Source organism: Hippocampus comes, unplaced genomic scaffold, assembly GCF_001891065.2.
Source record: "Hippocampus comes isolate QL1 unplaced genomic scaffold, H_comes_QL1_v1.1 scaffold26, whole genome shotgun sequence".
In the NCBI taxonomy this organism is placed as follows: Eukaryota; Metazoa; Chordata; class Actinopteri; order Syngnathiformes; family Syngnathidae; genus Hippocampus; species Hippocampus comes.
Window position 1 is genome coordinate 191,044 of NW_017805004.1, and position 24,909 is coordinate 215,952.

A 24,909-nucleotide genomic window follows, 5' to 3' on the forward strand; every position below is an offset into this window, starting at 1 on the left:
AAAGACATGGGGTGAGAGAGCGAGAAGACAGATGGCAAGTTTGCCATTGCCCTTATGATGATGTGGCTGTCATCTAAAAACAGCGCCGTTTTCATGCATACTGTCTTGCAGTGCTGTGATTGAAGTAATTGTCCTCTTGTCAAATAATTTCTTTTTTTGCAGCACTTTAACAGTTAAGATCATTAAAGAAATGTACATTGTTAGTCCATTCATATATCAGTCTGGGAGTGCAAAAATGCTACATGCTGTCAGCAGCCCGGTATATTCTGGGCTCCACTGTGCACTTTGAGTTGCTTGTTCTGGCCTTGTCAAACCGCGCGACTTTTTTGTCGTTCATGACCATCGCGCTGTCAGACGACCAGGTAAATACCATTCTGTGTCACTGACCAGACCATGCCCAATCGCTGCCAGGGAGGCCACTCCCTCGCCAGCTCTTCCGAATTGCCAAAAAGACAAGCCTCACCAGTAGAAAGGGAGACTTTGGTGAGCTGAATCTCTCCCCCTTCCTACTCCCAAACACGTGGACCAGGTATGATTGACTCATCAAAAGCTCATTGCTTGTCCTGGTCCTGATCAACTCAGAGGCCCATGACAATTTCATAGACATTGACTATGTTCAAAATAACAAGCTCTCACTGTCTCCGCTATCCTACCCCAAGAAGGTGCTAGCTATAGATGGAAGTCCCCTGAAAACGGTAACACATCATACTACGCTCCTTAACCTGGTTCTCCCCAGTATCCACCAAGAAATAGTTAAGTTTTACGTACTATTCTCTCCACTCACACCTGTGATTTTAGGGATAACCTTGTTAACATTGCACATTCCCCACATTGACTGGGTCACGGGGACTATTCGGAACTGGACCAACCATTGCCACGCCCACTGTCTAAAGCAGGCATGTCCAGCTCCGGGCCTGGAGGGCCACCGTCCTGCCTGTTTTCCATCTCTCACGGCCGTAACACACCTGATTCATCTGAATCAGCTCATCAGCCAGATCTGAAGCAGCATTAGAACCATCCTGGTGATTTGAATCAGGTGTGTTGCTCCTAGGAGAGCTGGAAAAAAGGCAGGACAGCGGCCCTCGAGGACCGACTTTGGACACCCCTGGTCTAAGGTCTGCGCTACCCGCCAGATCCCCTGGCCCTGCCCACGCCTCAGAAGTTATTGACTTGAGTAACGTCCAAAGTGAATACCATGACATAAATGTGGTTTGTAGTAAGGACTTAGCACATTCCCTCCCACCACACAGGCCCATGACTGCAGTATATAATTGTATCTCCAGGCTCAGGTCCCATCCCACAGGCTATACAACCAGACCAAACCTGAACCGGAAGAAATGGAGACATATATACTAATGAATCACTAGTTGCAGGGCTCATAAGACCTTCCTCGTCTTCAGTCGGCACAGGGTTTTTCTTTGTAAAGAAGAAAGACGAAAGACGGAACCCTGCGCCCTTACATAGACTACACTCGCCTAAACTCTATCACGCTAAAAAACAAGGACCATCTGCCACTTCTTGACTCTGTTTTCAGCCCTCTTCATGATGCAACGATGTTCTCCAAATTGAACTTGCGTAACACCTTCCATTTGGTGAGAATCCGTGAGGATGATGAATTGACAACTGCCTTCCCTACCCATTTAGGCCACTTTCAGTATCTGGTCAGGCCCATTGGGTTGACAAGTATTCCAATCTTTAGTAATTCTCTCAGTACATCACTGACCAAACAAGACTGTGTTTGTTTACCTTATTTCTTTATTTTTTCTCGATCACAGAAGGAGCATGTGGATCACATGAGCGATTTTCTCAGGAGTCTGCTGGAAAAGAAGTTGTTTGTCAAGGCAGAGAAGTGTGAGTTTAATGTTTCCACTGTTAAATTTGTGGGCTATGTGGTGTAAAAAGGGCAATTTGGCGCCAATCCTGCCAAAATCAAAGCAGTCAGGGGGTGGCCTCTTCCTGCCACTCGTAAGCAGCTATGTTTTCTTTGGTTCCCTAATTTTTCAGGCGATTCATTCACAACTACAGCAGCACTGGCGCGCCTCTTACACGGTTGACCTACAGCAAACTTCGTGTCACGTGGTCCACTGATGCTCAATCCGCTTTTGGCCGTCGAAGAGATTTCTGTAAATGCCTCAATTCTCATTCACCCTGATCCCGAGCAGCAGATATGGGTAGAGGTGAACGTGTCAGATTCAGGAGTGGGGGCTATGCTCAATGCCTGCCTGCAGATCAGAAGGTGCACCCCTGCACTTATTTCTCCCAACATCTCTCCCCGGTGGAGCGCAATTATGATTTGGAGACCCGTAAATTGCTAGCGGTGGTTCTGGCTCTTCAGAAGTGGCGGCATTGGTTGGAGGGAGCGACCCAGCCCTTTATTGTCTCGACGGACCATAAATGTTTGTCTTACCTCTACTCTGGTAAGAGATGGAACTCCCTCCACGCCCATGGGACCTTTTCCTTGGGCATTTTGACTTCACCATCACCTACCGCCCTAGATCCCTGAAAGGGAAGCCCGATGCCCTCTCCTTGCACTTCGCCTCTGAGGAGGCGGAGAACCACATTGAGACACTCCTCTCCTCTGAATGCGTGGTAGGGGAAGTCCACTGGTCAGTAGAGCAGGAAGTGCTTGGCGCACTTGAGAATCACCCGGCTCCCGATCGATGCCAGCCAGGGAAATGCTTCGTTCAACCTACACCAGGACGCGTGTGCTTCTGTGGGGGCACACTTAACATATCACACACCGGGGTCCATCGGACCCTCGCTTATCCAGCAGCGCTTCTGGTGATCGTCCATGGCTGCAGATGTTCGTGATTATGTCGCCTAATGCCCAGACTGCGCTCGCAACAAACCTTCCCATCAAGCTGGAGCAGCTCCTTACCCATTCCCTCTCGGCCGTGGTCTCACATCGCAGTGGACTTTGTCACCGGTCTGTCCCTATCACAGGGTTATTACACAAATCTCACTATCATTGATCGTTTCTTGAAGGCAGTTCATTTTGTTCCACTCCCCACCGCCTTAGCGACCGCTAACCTCCTGGTCAAACATTTTTTCAGGCTCCACGGAATTAACAGGGACATCGTGTCGGACAGGGCTCCACAGTTCACCTCATGTCTGGAGGGACCTCGACCAGCCTTTTGTCAGGCTCTCACCCACAGACCAATGGGCAGACAGAACAAGCAAACCAAGACCGGAAGACCACACTGCGCTGTGGAGCCTCATACCTCCCTGCAACCTGGTATACCCACCTACCCTGGGTGGATTATGCTCACACTTCACCGATCAGCACTGCGACAGGCATGCCCCCCTTCATGGTCAACTCGGGCTACCAATCCCCTCTATTCCCAGCCAGTACTCCAAAGTGGCAGCTGCCCAGCTGCATGTCTGCCTCATAGATCTTGTGCTTTGGATGTGAATTGAGGGTGCTCAGCCATCCTCCGGTATTTCAAAACTATACATATTAAACAACCACAGAAAAGACCATACATGTATTCCTCCATCCATCCATCCATCCATCCAATTTCTTATCCATTTATCCGCACAAGGGTCGCTGGAGCCTATACCATACACCCTGAACTGGTTGCCAGCCAATCGCAGGGCACATAGAGACGAACAACAATCCACGCTTACATTCACACCTAGGGACAATTTTGAGTGTTCAATCGGCCTGCCATGCATGTTTTTAGAATGTGGGAGGCAACCGGAGTAGCCGGAGAAAACCCACCCGGGTAGAACATGCAAACTCCACACAGGGTGGGCGGAGCTGGGATCGAAGCCACGACCTCTGCACTGTGAGGTCGACGCGCTAAACACTGGAACACCGCCAACACACCCAAACAAATATGTAAAAATATAAATCATATTGCATTTTTTTTCCGAAGGATGGCACAGTGGATGACTGGTTAGGTTGTCCGCCTCACAGTGGAGAGGTCCAAGGTTTGAATCTGGCCTCCTAACTTCCTGTCTGGAGTTTGTATGTTTTCCTTGTGCCAGTATGGTTCTGGGTACTCTGGTTTCCTCCCACATTCCGAAAACATGTATTGTAGGTTGATTGAATGCTCTAAATTGTCACTACGTGTGATTGTGAGTGAATGTTTGTTTATTAATGTGTGCCCTGCAATTGCCTGGCAACCGATTCAGGGTGTATCCCGCCTATTGCGCGAAGATGGTTGGGATAGACTCCAGCATATCTGCAATCCATGACCTTTGGTAATGGTCATGTGTTTTGGCATGGACACTGGTTTACAAAAAAAACCCCACTCAATTACACAACGCAATACACACCTCTATCATCAAAGCCTTTTGCTTGGCTTTCCCTCCATAAACTCTCTCCCTTCCTCTGTTGCAGCGCAACCGCCTGGGATGTGGTGACATCTCTGTGGCTTGCAGAGCCTGCTCAGTGCATCTGGGCTGTTTGATGAGGTGTATTCCAAATCTATACTGTGCTCCACTTACAGGAGCTTAGCCTGGGGTTGTTTTTTTTTCCTTTCTCCTTCCTTTGATTTTTCTTTTCATTTGAGAATGCAGTGCGCTGTAGAAGGTAACCCGGCAAACTCCTGTTCTGTATCCCTCTGTCGGTAATTTTTTTTCTGCCTCTTCTATTTTCTGTCTTCTTCTCTCTGTTCTATTTAGGGTAGTACTTGATACCAAAAAACGTAATTAAATTTGCTCGTGGTTACTACACTATCTGTTTCTAAAGTTTACCGTAATTATTAGGCTGCTATTTTCTCAAATACACAAGAATCAAATTAAAATCATTTTCATGGTTCTTCATTTTTTTTGCATTCAACGTAATGCATAAACATTATTATTATTATTTTTTTTTTACATATTTACAAATATCCACTGGCAGGGGTGACACACTGGTCAACTGGTTAGCACATCCACCTCACAGTGCAGTGGTGAATGGTTTGATTCCAGCTCCGGCCCTACCTGTTTGGAGTTTGCATGTTCTCCCCGTGCCTGCGTGGGTTTTCTCTGGGTATTCCGGTTTCCTCCTATATTCCAAAAACATGCATGGCAGTTTAATTGAGCAGTCTAAATTGTGTGTCCTGTGTGTTGTCTGGCAACCAGTTGAGGGTGTATCGAATTCAGCTGGGATAGGCTCCAGCACGCCTGTGACCCTTGTGAGGAAAAGTAGATAAGCAAATGGATATATGGACAGATGGATTGAATGTGCAATGGGGATGGAGGGAGCAGGGGAGACATACCAATCATGCTCATCATTGGATCTGCAAAGTGTAACAGTGTTAATATTTGGCTTAAGTTAATTCCACTTGAAACATAAAGCATACAGTGGACACTTGAGGTGATAGTAATAATTGTGACATGCGTCAATGACTTGACTTCATTATTAGCAGGCTTCTCCTTCAAATGAAGACATCGAGGAGTGATTGTATCACTAATCCAAAGCATTTCTCTTTCTTCCCTCCTTGCTCCTGTGTCAATCTCCTCCTGACTCGAAGACATTTCTAGTGGGAGGTGCTAGCATGTACACAGAGGAATATGCAACTAGACCAGGGGTGTCCAAACCTTTTTCCCAAAGGGTGCAATAAGAAAAAAAGATGCAAGGCCCACTTTTTTAAACTTAATTAAATCAATCAAGCAATTGTACATTGCATACAATGTAGTTATGGAGTATGTACATAATCTGTAATTATATTGGAAAAATTGCCCCTTTAATGATTTCTGTTAAAGATGATAAGGCTTTAAGATTTAAGGTTGAAGATTTTTTTTTTTATTCATTTTTGGGGTGGCGGCGACCCTTTATCCCACTTGAAAAGATCTGCCCCTTGACTGAGCAACTGCTGAATCGCATCTCCACAATCAGAACAAAAACAAGAGCAATCTGTAGTAAATTAAGTAATTTGTGACGACCACTTACGTGATATATTCATAAATTGGACCTTGACACAAAGCAGAAAGTGGAGGAAAACATTTTTGTTTGTGAAACGGAATTACCTTTATTCTCCACAGTGTTATGAAGATATATTTTGTTACCTTTTTAGCTGTAAATATGTTTGTGTTTTTGCATATCTCGAGAAGTTTATTATTAGTGGTAGTGGTCATCCCCATTGCTCCAGTCAGGCCACTTTTTTTGATCGCTATGCTTTTAATGCTAGCCATTTGCGCTGGCTAATTGCGAGCCATTTAAAATGTTATTAGTATATGCCGTGGGCTGTTGATAAAAAAAAAAAAAAAAAAAAATTAAAAAGGACGGTGGGCCACAAATGGCTCCCGGACCGTAGGTTGGACACAGGAATTACTGTAGCCAAATGAGATGAGCCCGACATCGCGTCTCATGAGCCCCAACTTTTGCTCCACCTTAAAGTGCCAGTGGCGCTTATTGGTCAATGCTGCCACCCAGTGGCCATTTATTTTACAGACCAGCATACTCATGTAACGATCTAAATATACCGTCAATCAAACAGTATAAAATGAAACAATTGCAGGAAACCAAAAAGTAACTCTTTGATGGAAAGAAAAAATAATAAATATCTGAAGTATTTATTTTGTGAGTATCACACCTGTAGTCCCTCGTAGCAAATATTATGTGTGTGACGTGTAATTTTGCACATTTATGGGTAGGCATCAAACTCCGCAGACCCGGCCAACTATTTGTGTCCAAGGAATTAAAAAGTACATTTTCAATGTGACATCTTCTGTCAGTAAAACACATTTTCAGATTTTCCCTTTAGCATTTGAACGCAACATTACAATTGCAGTCAACCAAAAAAGTAACTCTTTGATGGAAGGAAAATAATAAATGCTATCCCAACATGCATTTATTTTGTGAGTATCACACATGTAGTGCCTAGTAGCAAATATTGTGTGTGTGTGTGTGTGTGTGTGTGTGTGTGTGTGTGTGTGTGTGTGTGTGTGCTGTGAAATTTTGCACATTGGTGGTTAGGCACGAATTCTACAGACCCAACTATTTGTTTTCAAGCAATGAAAAAGTCGCTTTTCAATATGACTCCCGTTCAGTCAGTAGGACATTTTTCAGATTTTCCCAGTTGGCACATGAACGCGACATTATATCACTTCAGAGGAAGTGACACTCCCCAGTTCTCATCAGGTGCAGGTGATTACCACCATCCACTTTGGACTCTGCTCACCATGTCGTAGTGCTGCCCTCCGATACATTTTTAGTTCCTTCGGTATTACTTACGTGATATGTGGAGGGTCATGAGAGAGACGCCGACTGGAAGATGTACTCAAAATGAATTGCTGTGATTGACTGAGCATGGATATCAGAACGAAGTTTTCAGTGTGTTGGGAGGGTTGTCGCACTTGTTTTAAAAAATCAAATTCTAGTGGAATCAAGAACGATACACCCAAAAAAGAACCCGTTGTCGTCATTGAAAACCCAAGCGCTGTCCGAACGATTAAGCCGTATTTGAAAAGCCAAGAAGAGAATAATATCGAGAATCGTTTTATCGCACTTTATGACTATTCTGCTCGCACCAATGAGGATTTGAGCTTCAACGCAGGTGACATTTTGGAAGCTCTTGATAAAAAAGCCAAGGACTGGTGGTTTGCAAAAGCGCTCACTGGAATTTCGACATCCAAAAAAGGCTATATCCCCGCAAATTATGTGGCGCCAGTGGAGAGTCTCGACGCAGAACCGTGAGTAATGGTCGTGTCTTCCTCGCTGTCATGCTCTCAATTTCCTGAATTTGAAAAATAGTTAGGTTTTTGTTTTATACACAATGTTTGGTGTTGATGTATCACAACTGTGTAAATGTAGTATGGCCGTATCCTTTGTTCACGTGTTTACAAATCCAAAATGTAGTCTTAAAACAAACTTTTAATATTGAGCGTTCCATTAAGGAATGTTGTCGGACTAGTTAATCATTGTTAGAAGTTAATAATTTAATTTTCACACCGGGGCGTACACTTGTATGAAATAGATTTCAGACGTAGGGCATATTATTTCGAGGCATTGATGTTTGGAAGTACTTAGTGATACAGTACTTAATTCAATTGACATCTTATCCCCAACACTGTTTATAACGTCAATTGAAAAAGTAGAGATGCAACTAGAGGCAAAAAGAACATAAGTTACTGGAAGATGTCCTCTGTTTTGCTTGACGAAACCGTATACAGGTTTATCCTGTTTGAAAATAGTTTTGGTCATGAAGGGATATGACGTCATGTTTCTTCGCCTTTAATCAAACATTGTAAGCCTGCAAGTAAAAATAAGATTTGTTTGTTTTGTTTTATTTTTTTAATTTAACACATCACGTATGGATTTTAAAACATTTTATATCACCCTACACCAGACAATATTAGTTACTGTATACTAACTATATAAACTAAAATCAGATGCTCTCTCGTTTTTTACTTGACCGTGTAAAGTTCAAAAGTACTGTAAGAGTGAATGAACTCATAAATTAGCTCAGTTACACGTTTAGATGTAGATTCCAACCTCTTAATCCTGTCCAAGTGTCTGGGTAAAAGTAAACCCAAATACAATATGGATTTTTTTTCCCAGCATATGTTCACTGTGAAATATTGGAGAGTGAGGCATGTGTGTAGGACCAGTAATTTGGGGCCCGGTGAAAAATATTCTGTATCACTCTGGGTCCCACCACTTTAATGCAATAAATCTCAAACATTTTTTTTTCCATAGCCGCTGTCATGGCCAATCAGTTTTATCACTCTTCCGGTCACCCTGCAGAAAACTACAGTAGATTCATGAATGCAATTATGAACTAATGTCATCAACCAGTGGTACACAGCATAGTATTTCGTTAATATATAATCCTAATGATTTTGGCTCTAGATGAACAACATGGGGTTGAGCTGCGTCTCCATATTACAGACAAAAAGCACCATCTGTCAAAGCCAAATCTAGAAAGTCAAGTCAGAAGGCTGTTGAGCGTGCAAATGCATGAGGTAATAGATGAGCAGTAAATGTAATTTGTTTTTCCATTTTTAAGTTCTCCTCTGTCTTGTACATAAATTGAGCAAGTTGTTTTGTTGTGAGCAAGAAGTGGTTTGAAATCGTTCTCACAGAAAAGTGTTTGAAGAGACTGCACATTGACGATTGTCCGGGGAAAAAAAAAAAAAAAAAAAACGGGAGATTAGTCTGACTATCTCAACTGAATTGAACCTTTATATGTAATATGTATTTAGTAAATTTATGGATCCATGTTTTTGGGGCAGCTCATTTACATTGCCTGACATGTCTGATTAAGTTTCTGTGTTAACTTTCATTTGTAGCTGGTATTTTCCGGACACAAAAAGGCTGGATGCAGAGAAGATGCTGTTAACAGGAATGAACCAACAAGGATCCTTCCTAATCAGGAACTGTGAAAGCCAGAAAGGAGAGCTCTCCCTCTCAGGTAAGAAACAAGTGATTACAATTGGTTTCAACCTATTTCACATTTATCCACAATTTCAACTGTTGTAAAGTGTAGGGGGTTGTACGATTTGACGGGCCAAAATTACCCCAAAATAATCACAATTACCCATTAGTGTGTTACCCATTAAATTCCGAAATATTCACACTTTCCCATGACATCGTAAATGCTCCTCAGTGTTGGACTTACTCAGAATGGTATCCTTGCGCCGTTTTTCCTGTATATGCAACTCGGACTCCATTCAATTCAATAATCTGAGATGACGTTCTCACATGACTGGATGCAAACACCAACAACATTTTCACAACAATGGCGGATTACCGTGTTATGGTGGTACCGCAGAGGCTGTTGAGCATGATAATGCTTTTATGGCAAAAATCTTCTGCTTCTCACCGTCAGCGACAAGTGGAGATGGAGAAGATTAAATAGCACATGTTCTTGAATCCACGGTGCGTATCAACCGGAAGGGCAATTAGAAGAAAAATGTCGGTAAGTTTCAGCTTGACTGTAGGCATACACATTTTTGACGCGCAACCTTTTAAAAACAAATTAGGAAAAGAGTGGCTCGGAGGTTCCCATTTTAAGGGCCAAAATAATCCCAAATTTAAATGTTTATCACACTCTTCCCGTTTACACACACACACACACACACACACACACACACACACACACACACACACACACACACACACACACACACACACACACACACACACACACACACACACACACACACACACACACACACACACACACACACACACACACACACACACACACACACACACACACACAATAAATAAATATATATATATATATTATTTTCTGATCCGCTTATCCTCACAAGGGTTGCGGGGCGTGCCGGAGCCTATCTCAGCTGTCTTTGGGTAGTAGGCAAGGTACACCCTGAACTGGTTGCCAGCCAATCGCAGGGCACACATAGACGAACAACCATCTGTGCTAACACTCACACCCAGGGATGATTTAGAGTGTTCCGTGAACCTGCCAGGTGTGTTTTTGGAATGTGGGAGGAAACCGGAGTACCCGAAGAAAACCCATGCAGGCACAGGGAGAACATGCAAACTCCACATAGGAAGGCCGGAACCAGAATTGAACACTGCACCTCTGCACTGTGAGGCTGACATGCTATCCGGGCCGCCCTTATCAACGAGCTCCGCAGGGTTCTGATCACAATCCTGATCATTTGAATTAGATGTGTTGCAGCAAGGAAAGATGGAAAACAAGCATGAAAGCGGCCCTCGAGGACCAGAGTCTGAACCACCTGCTGTATACATTTGGGTTTCAGATCAAAAGATAAATATGAGAGCAAATTTCAGAATTCCAATTTTTATTTCATGGCGTTTAAATCTGGTTGTGTAAAAGTTTCAGAGATGTAAAATGTTTTGTTTAGCAGGAATCAAAGTATACATCCCTCAAATATTATGGGTGGCATGGCTCGTTTCACTACCCAGAGGTTGGTGGTTCAATCCACGGCCATTGCAACCATGTCGAAGTGTCCATTAGAGGGATACTGAACCCCGAGTTGCTCTTGATGCTGGGTCACCAGTAGGTGAATGAGGTAACAAGTCCACTCAACTCAACTGTATTGATAGAGCACTTTAAAACAACCATCACTGTATGCAAAGTGCTCTATATGGAGCAAAAATAATTCAGACAATAAAACAATTAATTAATAACACAGAAACCACAAAACAGTAAAACTAAAAATCAAGTCTCATGCTGACTCAAAAGCCAAAGAGTAAAACTTAGATTTAAGACAAGTTTTAAAGATGGGCAGCGAGGGAGCTTGCCGAACATTCAGTGGGAGGTCATTAGAAAGAGAGTGACCAGCAACGAAAAAGACTCGATCCCCTCTGAGCCTCAGCTTAACTCTCGGTATCTCAAATAATGTCTGTTCCGCAGACCTGAGGCACTGGGAAAGTGTGTAGGGGCGAAGGAGCTCAGAGAGGTGAGGTGGAGCGAGGCCATTTAAAGATTTGAAGACAAATAATAGGATCTTAAAAATTATCTAAAATATATCGGGAGCCAGTGAAGGGATGCCAGAGTAAGAGTTATGTGCTCCCTTTCACGCGTACCAGTCAAGAGGCAAGCAGCAGTAGCAGCAGCATTCTGGAGCAACTGGAGAAGCTTAATGGAGGATTGGCTGACTAACTGTGTGAGGCGTGTTCAGTACCTGAGTTACAAAAGCGCTATACAAGTGACATCCCTCTTCCCATTCAGTGAATATTCATTTTAGATTTATTGAAAGATGAATATTAATTGAGCATTCACTGAAAGTTGAATATTCATTGAGTATTTTTTGGAAACGTGAGGGAATGGACACTTATTGCTGTTAAACAACAAAAATTACATCGCTGAAACTTTTATGTGTTTTAAAGAACATGTGAGAGATTATATTTCATCAGAAATTTAGTTGAGGTCACGTGATCCACAAGGTCAAGTTAAAGGTCGAGGTAAAGTTACTCAAATCTGCACTAATCTATGTGATATCAGATTCAGATTCCTTGTTGAATTGCCTTTCCAGCAATACCTGTTTTCGTGAAGATTAAACCAGTACTTACTGAGATGTAAGGATTCAAAGGATGGTGGCCACAACCCTTTTTGTCAAACTTGTTGAAATTCGGTGGAGTATAGCTCTCAAACCCCTGCTCTGATTGACCTATAATTTCAGATTTTGTATTATATGGTCACTATCAATGTGTACAGCAAGTTTAATGAAAATCGAAATCTGCTTGGTAAAACCCACTGGGTGATTTGGCAAATTAACTTTTAATATTTAATGGAAATTGATTTCAACAGACTGATGCATTATTCATTTGAAATGCTTTTTTCAGGACTTTACTGCAGTATCTTTCAGTTCACGTTTGCTTCTAGGGGGCTTTACCTTCAGTCTGCTGTCCAGGAGGTCAAACGCATGCTCAATTGGGTGACGATCCGATGACTGACTTTGCCAGTCTAGACTTCGTACTTTCCTCCCCGATGAAGTCTTTGTTGTCTTGGCAATGCGTTTTGGGTCACTATCTTGTTGAGGCCTCTCCTGATTAGGTGAATTTTTTTCGGTAAATTGCCAGACAAAATTATTTTAAAAACTTTAGAATTAATTCTGCTTCAGAGTGAGACATAGCAATGTTTGTGTAATATGCCCATTATAGGTAAAAGAAGAGTCAAATCTTAAATACGTTAATTTAAATGTACAGGAGGGGCCTGAGAAATGACCCATGAGGCACACCATATTTTTGTTTCGCTTCCATAGAAGTCTGACCATTTATCCAGACAGACTATATTGTCCTGTTTCTAAGGTTATCGAATTACTAAACCTGCTGAACACAGCAATGTGTTGGCTTTGTGTTGCAGTTTTGACATAAGAATATCTCGGTCCACTGTGTTGAATGCTTTTGAGAGAGTGAGGAAAATACAGTAGCAAACATTTTGTATTGAGTGGTATTGAAATTCTATGAAATTCCATACTTTTCTAATTTACTGTAGGGAAGCAAGGCAAAATGAAAATATGTTCTGTTATTAAAACACTGTGTTCTCATTCTTTAAAGACTGGGCCTCTGCCACTTTAATGTCATTAGGAACTACCCTGGTTTCAAATGAGACTGCAAAGACAGGTCAGAGGTTTGCTAAGGAAGCAAATTACTTCCCTAAGTAGCTTGGCTTTGATTTCATTGTGACCCGCTGCTGAGTCAAGTCTTACAATTAAGTCAATTAGTTCACTAACTGAGGAAGTTTGAAAATGTTGGAGAGTGGGGAGAACTGATAATAATGTTCTTTTCAGGACCAATATTTATTTTCTTGGCAAGGATGCTACCAACATTTACAAAAAATTAAATTAAATTCATCCGCTGTGTTTAGTTGGACCCAGCGGAAGACTTAATGCAGTTAATATGATATTTTGTCTTTCAGTGTTGGACAACGGGAGGGTGAAGCATTATAAACTAAGAAAAACAGAGCTGGGTCTCTACTATGTCTCGAGGACCAGAGTATTTGAAACGCTGAAAAAGTTGGTGCTTCACTACTCGACACAACCAGATGGGCTCTGCGTGCGTCTGGGCGAACCATGCAAAAAGGTATGCATTTTGGGGAGTACATTTGGACAAGTTTTATTGAAAATAAATCTATTTGCACTTTCCTCATAGAATTGCGGTGAATGGCTTACTCGGAATGAGAACTGCTCATATTGCACACTGCATAACAAAGCGGAAATTATTGTTTCTCTTTGCTTTAGATTGAGGCTCCGCAGACGAACGGCCTCTCCTATAACACTGTGGACCAATGGGAGATTGACCGCAGTTCCATCAAACTCCTGCATAAACTGGGAGCAGGTCAGTTTGGAGAAGTTTATGAGGGCCTATGGAATGACACCACATCCGTTGCAGTGAAGACCCTCAAACCTGGTAAGGGCTTTGATAAATGCTGTTCAAATTCTCTTTCCTTGTGGACAAGGGCAGGCAAGATTTTATGTAATCACTTAGAGGAAGCCATTTGGTACCTTAAGCTAACATTACTGTTTTTTTTAAATGGAGCGGTAGACGAAGCTTGAAATTCACACGCTCGACTTCCGTTGCATCAAGCACGGCAGTTGCGCGCCCGAACCGGTGACGTGCTTAGTCGAACAGGTTTTTGCTATTATGAGCGTCCGCATGCGTCTATGTAAATTTTCTTCATTGTCACTGGCCACCTTATTCAAATACACCCATTGATTTCTCATTGCGGTTCAACACTTGTAACCGTGACAGCCACTTAAGAATCATCCAGACTCTCCTCTAAAATCTTTCCTTAGTTAGACCTTGAGGTATAATGTGCATCATTGTACTCTGAATGACACCCAAGCTTCAACTTTTTCATAGACTGCATCACATTTTGTCTTAGCATTGTGACGATTTTACAAAATAAGTTCAGCCTTTTCACTTACAGGTTATTGTACACAAACAATAAAAGCGATTTTATTGAGAGAAATTATGTAACAGTGATAATCAGTGGCAGGAATCTTAAATTACTGAGTAACATGTAGTCATGGAGATTTGACAGCCGTTTTTAGAGTCCGCTGCTTTTTGGAGAGTTTGTTTGGTGGGTGTTGAAGATGAGCATAAATGTGAAACGATGATGAAAGTAAAGTCAACTCGACACCACTGGAGTCTAGAATTAAAACAGTCCTTTCTCATGAACACTTTGAAACAGTCATTCATGCCTTCGTCACATCCCGGTTGGATGACTGTAATGCACTTTACTTTGGAGTCACCCAATCCTCCATTAAGCGTCTCCAGTTGGTCCCGAATGCTGCTGCTCGCCTCTTGACTGGTCCTCGTAAGAGGCAGCACATAACTCCTAATCTGGCATCCCTTCACTGGTTCCCTGTACATTTTAGAGTTCTTTTTAAGATCTTCTTATTTGTTTTCAAATCTTTCAAAATGCCCCGCCCCACTTCACCTCTTTGAGCTCCTCCATTCCGACGCCCCTGTCCGATGCCTCAGGTCTGCGGACCAGACACTATTAGAGGTACTGAGAACTAAACGGAGGCTCAGAGGGGATCGAGCCTTGACCTCCCACTGAACATTTGACAAGCCCCCTCGCTGCCCATCTTTAAAACTCGTTTCAAAACTCATTTTTATTCTTTGGCTTTTGACTCAGCAAGAGACTTGATTTTTAGTTGTACAGTACTGTTTTTGTGCTTTTTTTACTGTCTTTATTGTTTTTGTTTTTTTAAACATTACATTGCTTATCAATTGTTGCTAATTTGGATTATTGAAAAAGAGTAATGTCAGTCAGATTCAGTCTTGATGCTTTTGTGATATTCTTCGTCAAGAGACTTTTAAATCTATAGTTTTATCTCTATGAACATGGACGTTAGGCAATCAAAGTTGTCCAGTTTTCAATGAGTTACCAAAAATGGGATCATTGGAGTGTGACTTTGTATGTTGTTTCATTTGCTAATTAATTATCACTGAATCCTGTTCTAATATTTGTGTGGCATCCAACTTTGTCTTTCTTTCTGCACCGGTGCATGTTATGCCGGCAGATGACTCTTCCCCAAAGTTTGAACCCGCACACTGATTGAACCACTTTTGTCCTCGTAGTACATATTCTATGTGATAAATAATCTTTTCATCTGGTCAGTGACTGGAACATTTTATTTTACCCCTTGGCACCTATGATACTTCATATACTGAGAGTCTTTTGTTTGATATATTCAAGGTACCATGGGCGCAGAGGACTTTCTCAGAGAGGCTCAAATCATGAAGAGACTGAGGCATGCCAAACTAATCCAACTTTATGCTGTCTGCACCATGGAAGAGCCCATCTATATTATCACCGAGCTGATGAAGAACGGCAGCTTGCTTGAATACCTTCAAAGTACGTGCTTTTTTTCTCTTATTCCTTTTTGAATCCATTTTTTTCCATTTGTTTATTTTTATTTTATCACATGAAATTATTGTTACGTTGAGGGATGTAGAATAACTATACGACCTATATTGGGGGGGGGGGGAGAGAAATGATGTCACATTCATTGGTCAGATATCAACAAAACTGGACCGATAACAAAGGACACTTAAAAGACACACAAGTTGGTCTGGTGATTGGAACGTCAATGACCTCAGCCTCTGCTGCAAGACGTAGCATTAAACAGTGAGGGCTTTTTTTGTTGTTGTTTTACAACTAAAATAGTAATAGTATTTTTTTAATATTTGGAGACTCGGAACTGTTACTTGGGATTCCAATTGTATAGGGGCTAAACGAGTATCCGAGTAATTGAGGTGACTGAAGCCAGCTGCAACAACACTTGATCATGTGCACCTGTGCAAGCCAACTTCAAAATAAAAGTCTCCCAAATACATGGACATCAACATGATAGCCTTTGTCGGCATTTTCTTTTGAAGTTGGCTGTATGGTCCTGTAATGATTCAGTTATGGTTGACGTGTCTCCGATATTGCTTTAGCAGCTGACAGCTAGCAAAGAGTGCTGTCCGACGACTTTTCAAAGCCTGAATCGACGCTTACCGTTGAGGCTGACAGAATGACTCAGTTCAAGTGACGACTGAACCCTTGTTACTAAACCAGGCTTCCTCAAATGTCTTGTTTTAGCAGGCAAAAGTGCTTCTGTGAGTCAGACGTCACACAGCTCAAAATCTCATATATGAATGTCTTGCTCTGATTTAAAAAAAAAAAAAAAAAGAAGAAAAAAAACATGTAATCTTATGGTGTTATGTCTGCGTTGCATGACTTAAGGTCAGCATTTTTTTTCCCACAATACTATAGGATATTGAAATTTGCGTCACAATTTTTTGTAAGCATTCAGGCTGCATTATACCAATACCTTAAAAAAATGAAGTAAACATTCTTTTCATAATTCTATGGTTTTAAGTGTGTAGTGCATGTTTTCCGTTTAATATTTTTCATTATATAATAATGCCCCAGGGTGTGCAGATCCGGAAGTCATTATGGGAAACTATTAAACGGAAAAAATGCATGCGCTGTCACACACTTTTCCCATCTGTGCACAAGCTTCCATCTTGCCTCAGGGTAAAAATCTTTGGACCGATGTCTCAGCCAGTCGCTCACACTTTTGACTTCATCGTCACTTTGAACCTTGGTGCCTCTCGTGAACGCTTTAAGGGACCAAATAGGTGAAAGTCAGAAGGGGCAAGGTCTGCCCAGCCCAGCTCATTGATGGTCTGCACTGTTTGGGCTGCTGTGTGAGGCCTTGCGGTGACTTGATGCAAGGTGACTCCTCCTGACCGATGACCCCTGCGTTTGTTCTCTGTCTCTTCCTTGACCCGCCTCAGCAGTTCACGGTAGTTGGCACGAAGTTTGAAAGTGATGATTAAGAGTGTTGTGAGCGACTGGCTGAGAAATCAGTCTGAAGATTTTTACGTTGAGGGAATATGGAAGCTTGTGCACTGATGGGGGGAAAAATGTTTGACAATGCTGAGAGATGATGTTTTTTTTTTTTTAATGTAAGCTTCTTTCTGTGATGTGTTATGTACACTAATCCTTGGTTCCTCAGATTTTTGTATTCGATTTAAAACATTTTTGAACTGCTTGTTGACCATTGCTAACTCTGCATCGTAACTCAGTTTTGCATACTACACAGTTCCACAAAATGACTGACTCGTTTTGGTGGTCTAAATAATTTCAGAGGACAAGGGTGCCAAACTAAAGCTGTCGGACCAGATCGAGATGGCTGCTCAGGTGGCATCTGGGATGGCTTTTCTGGAGTTACAGAACTACATTCACCGAGATCTTGCTGCCAGGAATGTGCTGGTTGGGGAGAACAACATCTGCAAAGTGGCTGATTTTGGTCTCGCCAGGGTCTTTCAGGTAAGTCTTGCATACGCTGCATAAATCAAGAATTTTATTCCGATCCATCCATTTGATGTCAAAAGTTGTAGCTGAGGTCTTTGCTTTGGGACTACAAGGGGGGAAAACAATCACGGGGCCCACCAATGGAATTATGGGAAATGTACTGTTTTTGATCTGTTACTCCAGTTTACATGTTTTTTGACCGTGAAAGAAATTGGAGTTCCCTAAAAACAAAATGACATAAGCACAGAGAGAACATGCAAAAGCCACACCGATTTCTTCCATCCCGAGGGAAAATCCAAATCTGCTCTTCACAGAACATATGAATAAATCCTTTTTTTAAATTGCAAGTTCTCTTTAGTGACTCAGAAGTACTTTGGTTGTGTGATTTAATTCAGGTTTGTTATTTGTGTTTTGTATCCAGAATGACAATGTCTATGAGGCAAGAGAAGGTACCAAATTTCCGGTGAAGTGGACTGCTCCCGAGGTCATCCACAACAACGTATTCACGATCAAATCTGATGTCTGGTCATTTGGTATTCTGTTGTACGAGATCATGACATTTGGCAAAATGCCTTACCCAGGTAAGACCAAAGATAAATAAATCACAATCACACCCGAGCTACAGTATATTATACCGTTTTTTTTTTTTTTTTGTCGTTCCCTCTGACAATTTCTCCTTGTTTTTGTCAAGACATGACAAACTACCAGGTTGTCCAACAAGTTCCTCAAGGCTACCGAATGTCCCGTCCCCCCAAGTGTCCCAAAATCATGTATGACATCATGATGGACTGCTGGAATGAGAATGAACAGGACCGACCCACATTTGAGACCTTGCAGTGGAAGTTGGAGGAATTCTTTGACCTGAGCACGACCTCCTATGATGAAACCTCGCCCTATTAGCACACTGACCCGAGAACTCAATCCATTTAAACAAAAAAAAAAAAAAAAAATCACTTGAATCCATACATGCATCAGGATGTGTTTTGAAATTCTCCTGTTAAATTTAGAACCTGATTGACTTTTGGATGTAATACTGTGACACCCAGAGAGGACTCTGTCGCTGTCATCCTCCTGGTTTTCTTTTTGCCAGCTTAGTGTGGTCAAAGACTGCTTTCAACAAAGAAGTAAATCCAATCTTCAAGGATCTCGATGAACCAGTTCGACTGGCACTTCACCTTGGCCACATTCTTTCCGCTTGCTGCCCGCCACGCATGACAATGAGTCAATCATACTTACAACACTTTACCTCAGCTGATTGTCTGTGATCTTAAATCTTGAAGTCATGTACAGCAACTCCGTCGTTGGTCCGCGTACGCTTTGATGATTTGAAAGTGTGTGTGTTGTTGTCGTTGCCAAATGGCTGTAATTTTGAGCTTAAGCATCCTTTTTAGTGTCACTCTGTATGATACTTTATATGATTTGCAAATGTAATGAAGCGTATCGTTTTAACAAAGTAGCTTAGTGGTCTGCAAAGATGTGTTGATTTCATACGTTTTAACAAAAGCTTACTTCAACAATGAATTCTACATATGTGTTTAGAAAAACTATTTTATGTTGAATAAATCAAGTGAATCAAACACAATTCTTCTGAAATTATTCACGCTGCGTCACAGCTACAGGTGTCTAAATTTGGATTTTTCTTTTAAATCAATTTCACATTTCCAAGAATCTTGTCAATTCTCGGGACCTAGCACACATTCATTGCAAACTCAGGCAGTTGCCGTGTGCGCACAAGGATTTCAGTTCAACAAACCAATTTTAATATCACACAGCTACAACCCAAGGAAATACAAAATGCAGTTTTCAAATGACAATTCAATTTATTAATTTAGGCGCAAAAGAAAACCCCAAACCTTTCTGACCCGCTGTGAAAAAGTAATTGCCCCCTGAACCTAATGTGTTGTGACAACCTTGGCAGCAATAACTGAAATCAAGCATTTGCGATAATTGGTGATGAGTCTTTCACATCGCTGTGGAGGAATTTTGGGCCACTCTTCGCAGAATTGCTTCAACCCCGCCATCTTGAAAGGTTTTCTAGCATGAACTGCCCATTTAAGGTCAGGTCACAACACAGCATCTCAGTTGGATTCAAATCCAGACTTTGACTTGGCCACTCCAAAGCCATAATTTTGTGTTGGGGTTTTTTTTGCCATTCGGAGGTGTGCTTTCTGGTGTGCTTTGGATCATTGTCCTGCTGCGTGATCCAAGAGTGCTTGACTTTGAAGGCACAAACACATTGTCGGACGCTCACCTTCAGGATTTGCTATTAGACAGCAGAATATATTGCCCCATCAATCACAGCAAGTTCTCCTGGTCATGAGTTAGCAAAGCGGCCACAGACCATCAGACTGTCACCACCATGCTTCTCTGTTGGCATAATGTTCTTTTTATCACATGCGTGCGATTTTTACCCTAGACACAGCTTCCAAAAAGTTCAATTTTTGATTTATCAGTCCACAAAATGTATTTCCAAAACTCTTGAGGATCATCAAAATGTCTTTTAGCAAATGTAAGATGAGCCTTTGTGTTCTTTTTGGACAGAAATGGTTTTCACCTGGGAGCTCTCCCATGGATGCCATTTTTGGCCAGTGCCTTTCTCAAGGTAGAGTCCTGAACACTGATCTGAACTGAGGCCAGTGAGGCCTGGAATTCTTTGGGTGTTGCTCTAGGTCAGGGGTCGGGAACCTTTTTGACTAAGAGAGCCAGGAAAGCAAAATATTTGGAAATGTATTTCAGTGACAGCCATAAAATATATTGTAAAGGTGAATTCAACACAGTGTCCGTATAATAAGCGTCTGAATTTATTCTTTTGAAATAATTTTGTTATAATACTCACCATTATTGTGAATGGTTTTCCATTCCTCATTATTGCTAAATATCCGGACGTGGAGTTGCTGCTGGCGAGCTGGCACCCTGCTCAGTACCTTGCACGCTTCCTTTCTGCTGTCTCTCGCGGGGTATTTTGATGCGAACGTAGCATGGCGCGTGTCAAAGTGCCGCTTTACATTCAACCGGTTCATCGATGGTATTTGTCATTGCAAATTAGACACACCGCAGAACCTGTTCTCTCCACAAAGATGTGAATCCTTCGGTCCATTCGTCCTGAAGTGTACCATACTCGGCATCTTTTTTTCTGTTCGCCATCTTATTCGTCGAAGGATTAGCTTTGAGCTAATGACCAAGCGGGCTGATTCAAAAGGGGGCGTTACCTGTTTACCCAGCAACGGCAACGTAAGCCAGTATCATCCAATTAAAATTGCTAGCGCAGCCAACTGCAGCCCTGAACAGGACATGAGCAGTGAAAAATCGATGGGTGGATTAAACAAGTGAGAATATTTTGTTTTATCTGCGAGCCAGATGCAATCATCAAAAGAGCCACACCTGGCTCGCGAGCCATAGGTTGCCGACCCACTGCTCTCGGTTTTTTTGCAACCTCCTGGATGAGTCATCGTTGCACTCTTGGAGTAATTTTAGCTGGTCGCCAACTCCTGGGAATATTTGCCACTGTCCATTTGTGGACAATGGCTCTGACAGTGGTTTGCTGAAGCCCCAGATTCTTCGAAATTGATTGATTTCCAGACTCATAGATTGAAATATATTTTTTTCTAATTTCTTCTTGAATTTCTTCGGATCGTTTATTTCTTGAGATTTTGCAGCCTAGTTCACTTTGCCTGACGGCTTCCATTTATGTGATGTCTTAATTCAACAAATGTGGAGCTAGGGTGTTGCCTGTAAAATTGAACTCAGCTTTTCCAAAATTGTCATTAGTCACAGTTACTTTGTGATTTAACAAGGGGGCAATTACTTTTTCACAGAGGGTCAGAAAGGTTCGGGGTATTTTTTGTGCCTTAATAAATTGAATTGTCATTTGAAAACTGCATTTTGGATTTCCTTGGATTGTCTCTGTGTGATCTTAAAATTGGTTTGATGAACTGAAACTCTTGTGTGATAAATATGCAAAGAACACAGTAATCAGGAAGGGGGCAAATATTTTTTCTCTGCGTTGTATTTTGTCACTCTTACGGCCAGAAAAACGACTCCAAGTGCAGCTGGTGTCAAAGTACGGAGCCTCTAGACCAGGGGTCAGCAACCCAAAATGTTGAGCCATATAGGACAAAAAACAAAAAACATATGTCTGGAGCCGCAAAAAATATAAAAGCCTTCTATAAAACATACAATGAAGGAAACACATGATGTATGTATGTAGGGGACTGGACTGTCTCAGAATTGTTTGTTATTCATTCCTTTGTTGTGTGAAGAATTTATTTTGTGATTTCCTCGCTAGATTTTTTTGTTTTGGTGCATTATTTTCGCTATTCTTAGTGTCAGTCAAGTGATCGTTAATTTCCGTTTTTCGGAGGCTGTCTTTGAACGCCTCTCGAGTTGAACGTGAAGAGAGAAGGCACGGAGTCGGACGCAGACGTGTCTGTGTTTGTCGAGACTGTTAAAAGCATAAATAAAGTGTACGTTTTAAAAAACCAACACCACAGCTCTCCTTTTTCGGAGCTGCAACATGTATCTATATCTATTTGAGCTATATTAGCCTACTCTCAAAATCTTTTTCCATTTTCAAACATTTTTATAAAGCTCCAGGGAGCCAGTAGATGTCGCTAAAGAGCCGCATGCGACTCTGGAGCCGCGTGTTGCCGACCCCCGCGCTAGACCAACACGTGTCAGTGCTGAGCTCAAAATCATTGTAAATCAAGGGTCTGCAAGTCCGGTCTTCGGGAGCTCTTATCCAGTCGGTTATATTTTTCCCTGCTCCGACGCACCCCTCTGAAAATGTATGTGGAGAGTTAATTAGGCGCACTTTCACCTCTTCAAATATCACAAAACGATTTGCTTATCCATGGCTGACTTAAAGAGAATGAGGATACGAGCAGCTTACGTGCAGTTTCTGTCATGTCTTGGCTGTTTTTTTTTTTTTGTTTTTGTTTTTTTTTTTGATAAGTCAGCAAGATAGTAAATTATCTGCACCGAATATCCTCACTAGGGTCACACAGGATAAGTCCAACTTGGACATTTCACCAAGAAACTTCTGGAACTTGTCGTGCAGCTCGCTATCTGACAGTGACGCTCTTGAAGCGGAACCTTAGCAAGCGCACTTCCCGCTGTGACATAGAAATTTCACCAAGCCGACCTCCGGAGTTTGTCGAGGACCCGTTCATCTGAAATTGGCGCCCACTCACACTGCGATGTCAAGATGCGTGTCTGTCTGGATATCAATAAATTCATAACAATGTGCAGATCCCTTTATGATTTTCACAGGTTGAAGTGGACAAGAGGAAGAATACGGATTGAATTTGGATTACGGAATGTGACAAACTGATACACACACACCTGAGACTGATACACCTGGGCGGCAAGAAGGATAGGTACCGCCGTTCGTTCCTGCCGACTGCTGTCAGGCTATTGAATAGACGGTCCTGAAAACCTGGACTCACCCCCACTCACCTATTTTTAATATGCTTATATTTATACTTTATATTGATATACTTTTTTCTTCTATTTTCTCCCTTTCATAATTTTGCTGCTGTAAATTGGGAATTTCTCGATTGTGAGACAAATAAAGGTTTTCATATCTTGTCTTAAACCAAGCCATGAAACAAAATAACGCTTGCCTCCCATCTACGGCTGTATCCAAATTCACAAACTGCGTCCTTCAAAGGCCGCATGACATCACTTCCGGCGCAATTCGACTGCACGTGGTTTCCAAATTCTTGAAAGACGATTCACAAGCTGTATCCTTGGACTCCTTCATAGGCTCCTCCTCGTGTAGCATCCATGGACCGCATAAACCATGATGATTCTGGACGGGCTTGATGTGAATTTGGAAACCACGTACAATAGGTGCACACCGGAAGTGACGTCACGCTTAAAAAACCCATGCAGACTTCGGAGAATGGAGTCTCTGAATTTGGACACAGCCTATGACTTCGACCGGCTGAGATGGGGAAAAAAACTAAGTTCCACCCCAAAAGTGTGTGTTCCGATCTGTTTGCATTTCATGTTTAACTTGGTACTGAGATCTGTTTACGTGTATGTGTGACTGGTTGTTGATAATAAATGGGAGCAAGCTACGACATGAGTCTGCATGCTGAGAAGCGACATTTTTGTCTTCATCCTCACACTCATCCAGTACTTTTATGAGTACTATTCAAGTTGCTCTTTTTTTTGCCTTTACATTCAATTCTTCCATGTCCGCAGTTTGTGTCTCCTTTAACTTCTCTGATTTTGCAATCAGAGAAGCTCTAACCACTTATGCGGATGATGAAGTGGTTGAACCACAGAGGACGCCTGGATATGGAGGATCTTGGACGCTTCCCTGTCACTCAGCCTGTTGAAGATGGACTGTCGTTGTTCCCATCTATTGTTGTCTTGCATAAATAGTTAATTTTGTGGATTTTATATGGAACTGCGAAAATTTTTATTTTTGTTGGCTGATCCGATTATGGCTGGTCTGCAGCTTGCTCCTTTTCTAATAACAGCTGTAGAACGTTCTCATTTGATTGGACAGTCAATCACGAGTTTAGAAAATGCATTCATATTAAAAATAATAATAATAACAATTTAAATAATTTATTTAATCAGTTTCGCTGGCACCTGGGAAAGCGTTGTTCTCAAACTTATTTGTTGCTTCAGATTGTCCTCCGGGCCTTTTCCTGTGTATTTTGGCGCTATCTTCTGGTCGTCATTGGTACTGCAAGCATTGTTTGTAACGTACGTTTTTACCTACTGTGAATTGCGTTCATTCAATTTGATTTTGAGCATTACTGAATGATTTTTACAATCTTCTAAATTGTAAATTTACAACAATGGATGAATGTGGTCACAAAATAACAATTGCACCTCATACCTTACATCAGGATCTTGGTTTTCTCGTGTTCACATATGGACAGGCAAATATATATACGTTAGAAATGAGAAACTTGTGGTTTATTTTCAATGTACATGCATTGCCTTTGATCAGGGGTGTCAAACTAATTTTAGTCACGGGCCACTTTGGAATTATGTCTTCCCTCGGAGGGCCGTTATGACAGTGAAACCGAATAAATGTTTAATCATCACATCGTATTATTATTACTTGTCCACAAAAAAAAAACAAAAAAAAAACAATGCCTCACTAGTTTTGAAATCAGTCAAGTATTTGTTCAATTATTGTTCAAGTGAGTGTTAACCGGGTCACAAAGTTATTGCAAAATGTCACAGTTAATTATTA

General features: G+C 41.8%; 1 protein-coding gene across 1 annotated transcript; it reads left to right on the top strand.

Annotated features, from left to right (window-relative positions):
* The first annotated feature begins 7,057 nt into the window (after window positions 1-7,057).
* On the top strand, window positions 7,058-19,267 carry frk (fyn-related Src family tyrosine kinase). The gene is made up of 8 exons (XM_019859172.1): window positions 7,058-7,623; window positions 9,223-9,344; window positions 13,293-13,456; window positions 13,615-13,783; window positions 15,582-15,740; window positions 17,524-17,705; window positions 18,112-18,271; window positions 18,382-19,267. Exons 1-8 carry the CDS (start codon window positions 7,241-7,243, stop codon window positions 18,588-18,590), a joined length of 1,548 nt encoding a protein of 515 aa, XP_019714731.1. The 5' UTR covers window positions 7,058-7,240; the 3' UTR covers window positions 18,591-19,267.
* Window positions 19,268-24,909: the final 5,642 nt, after the last annotated feature.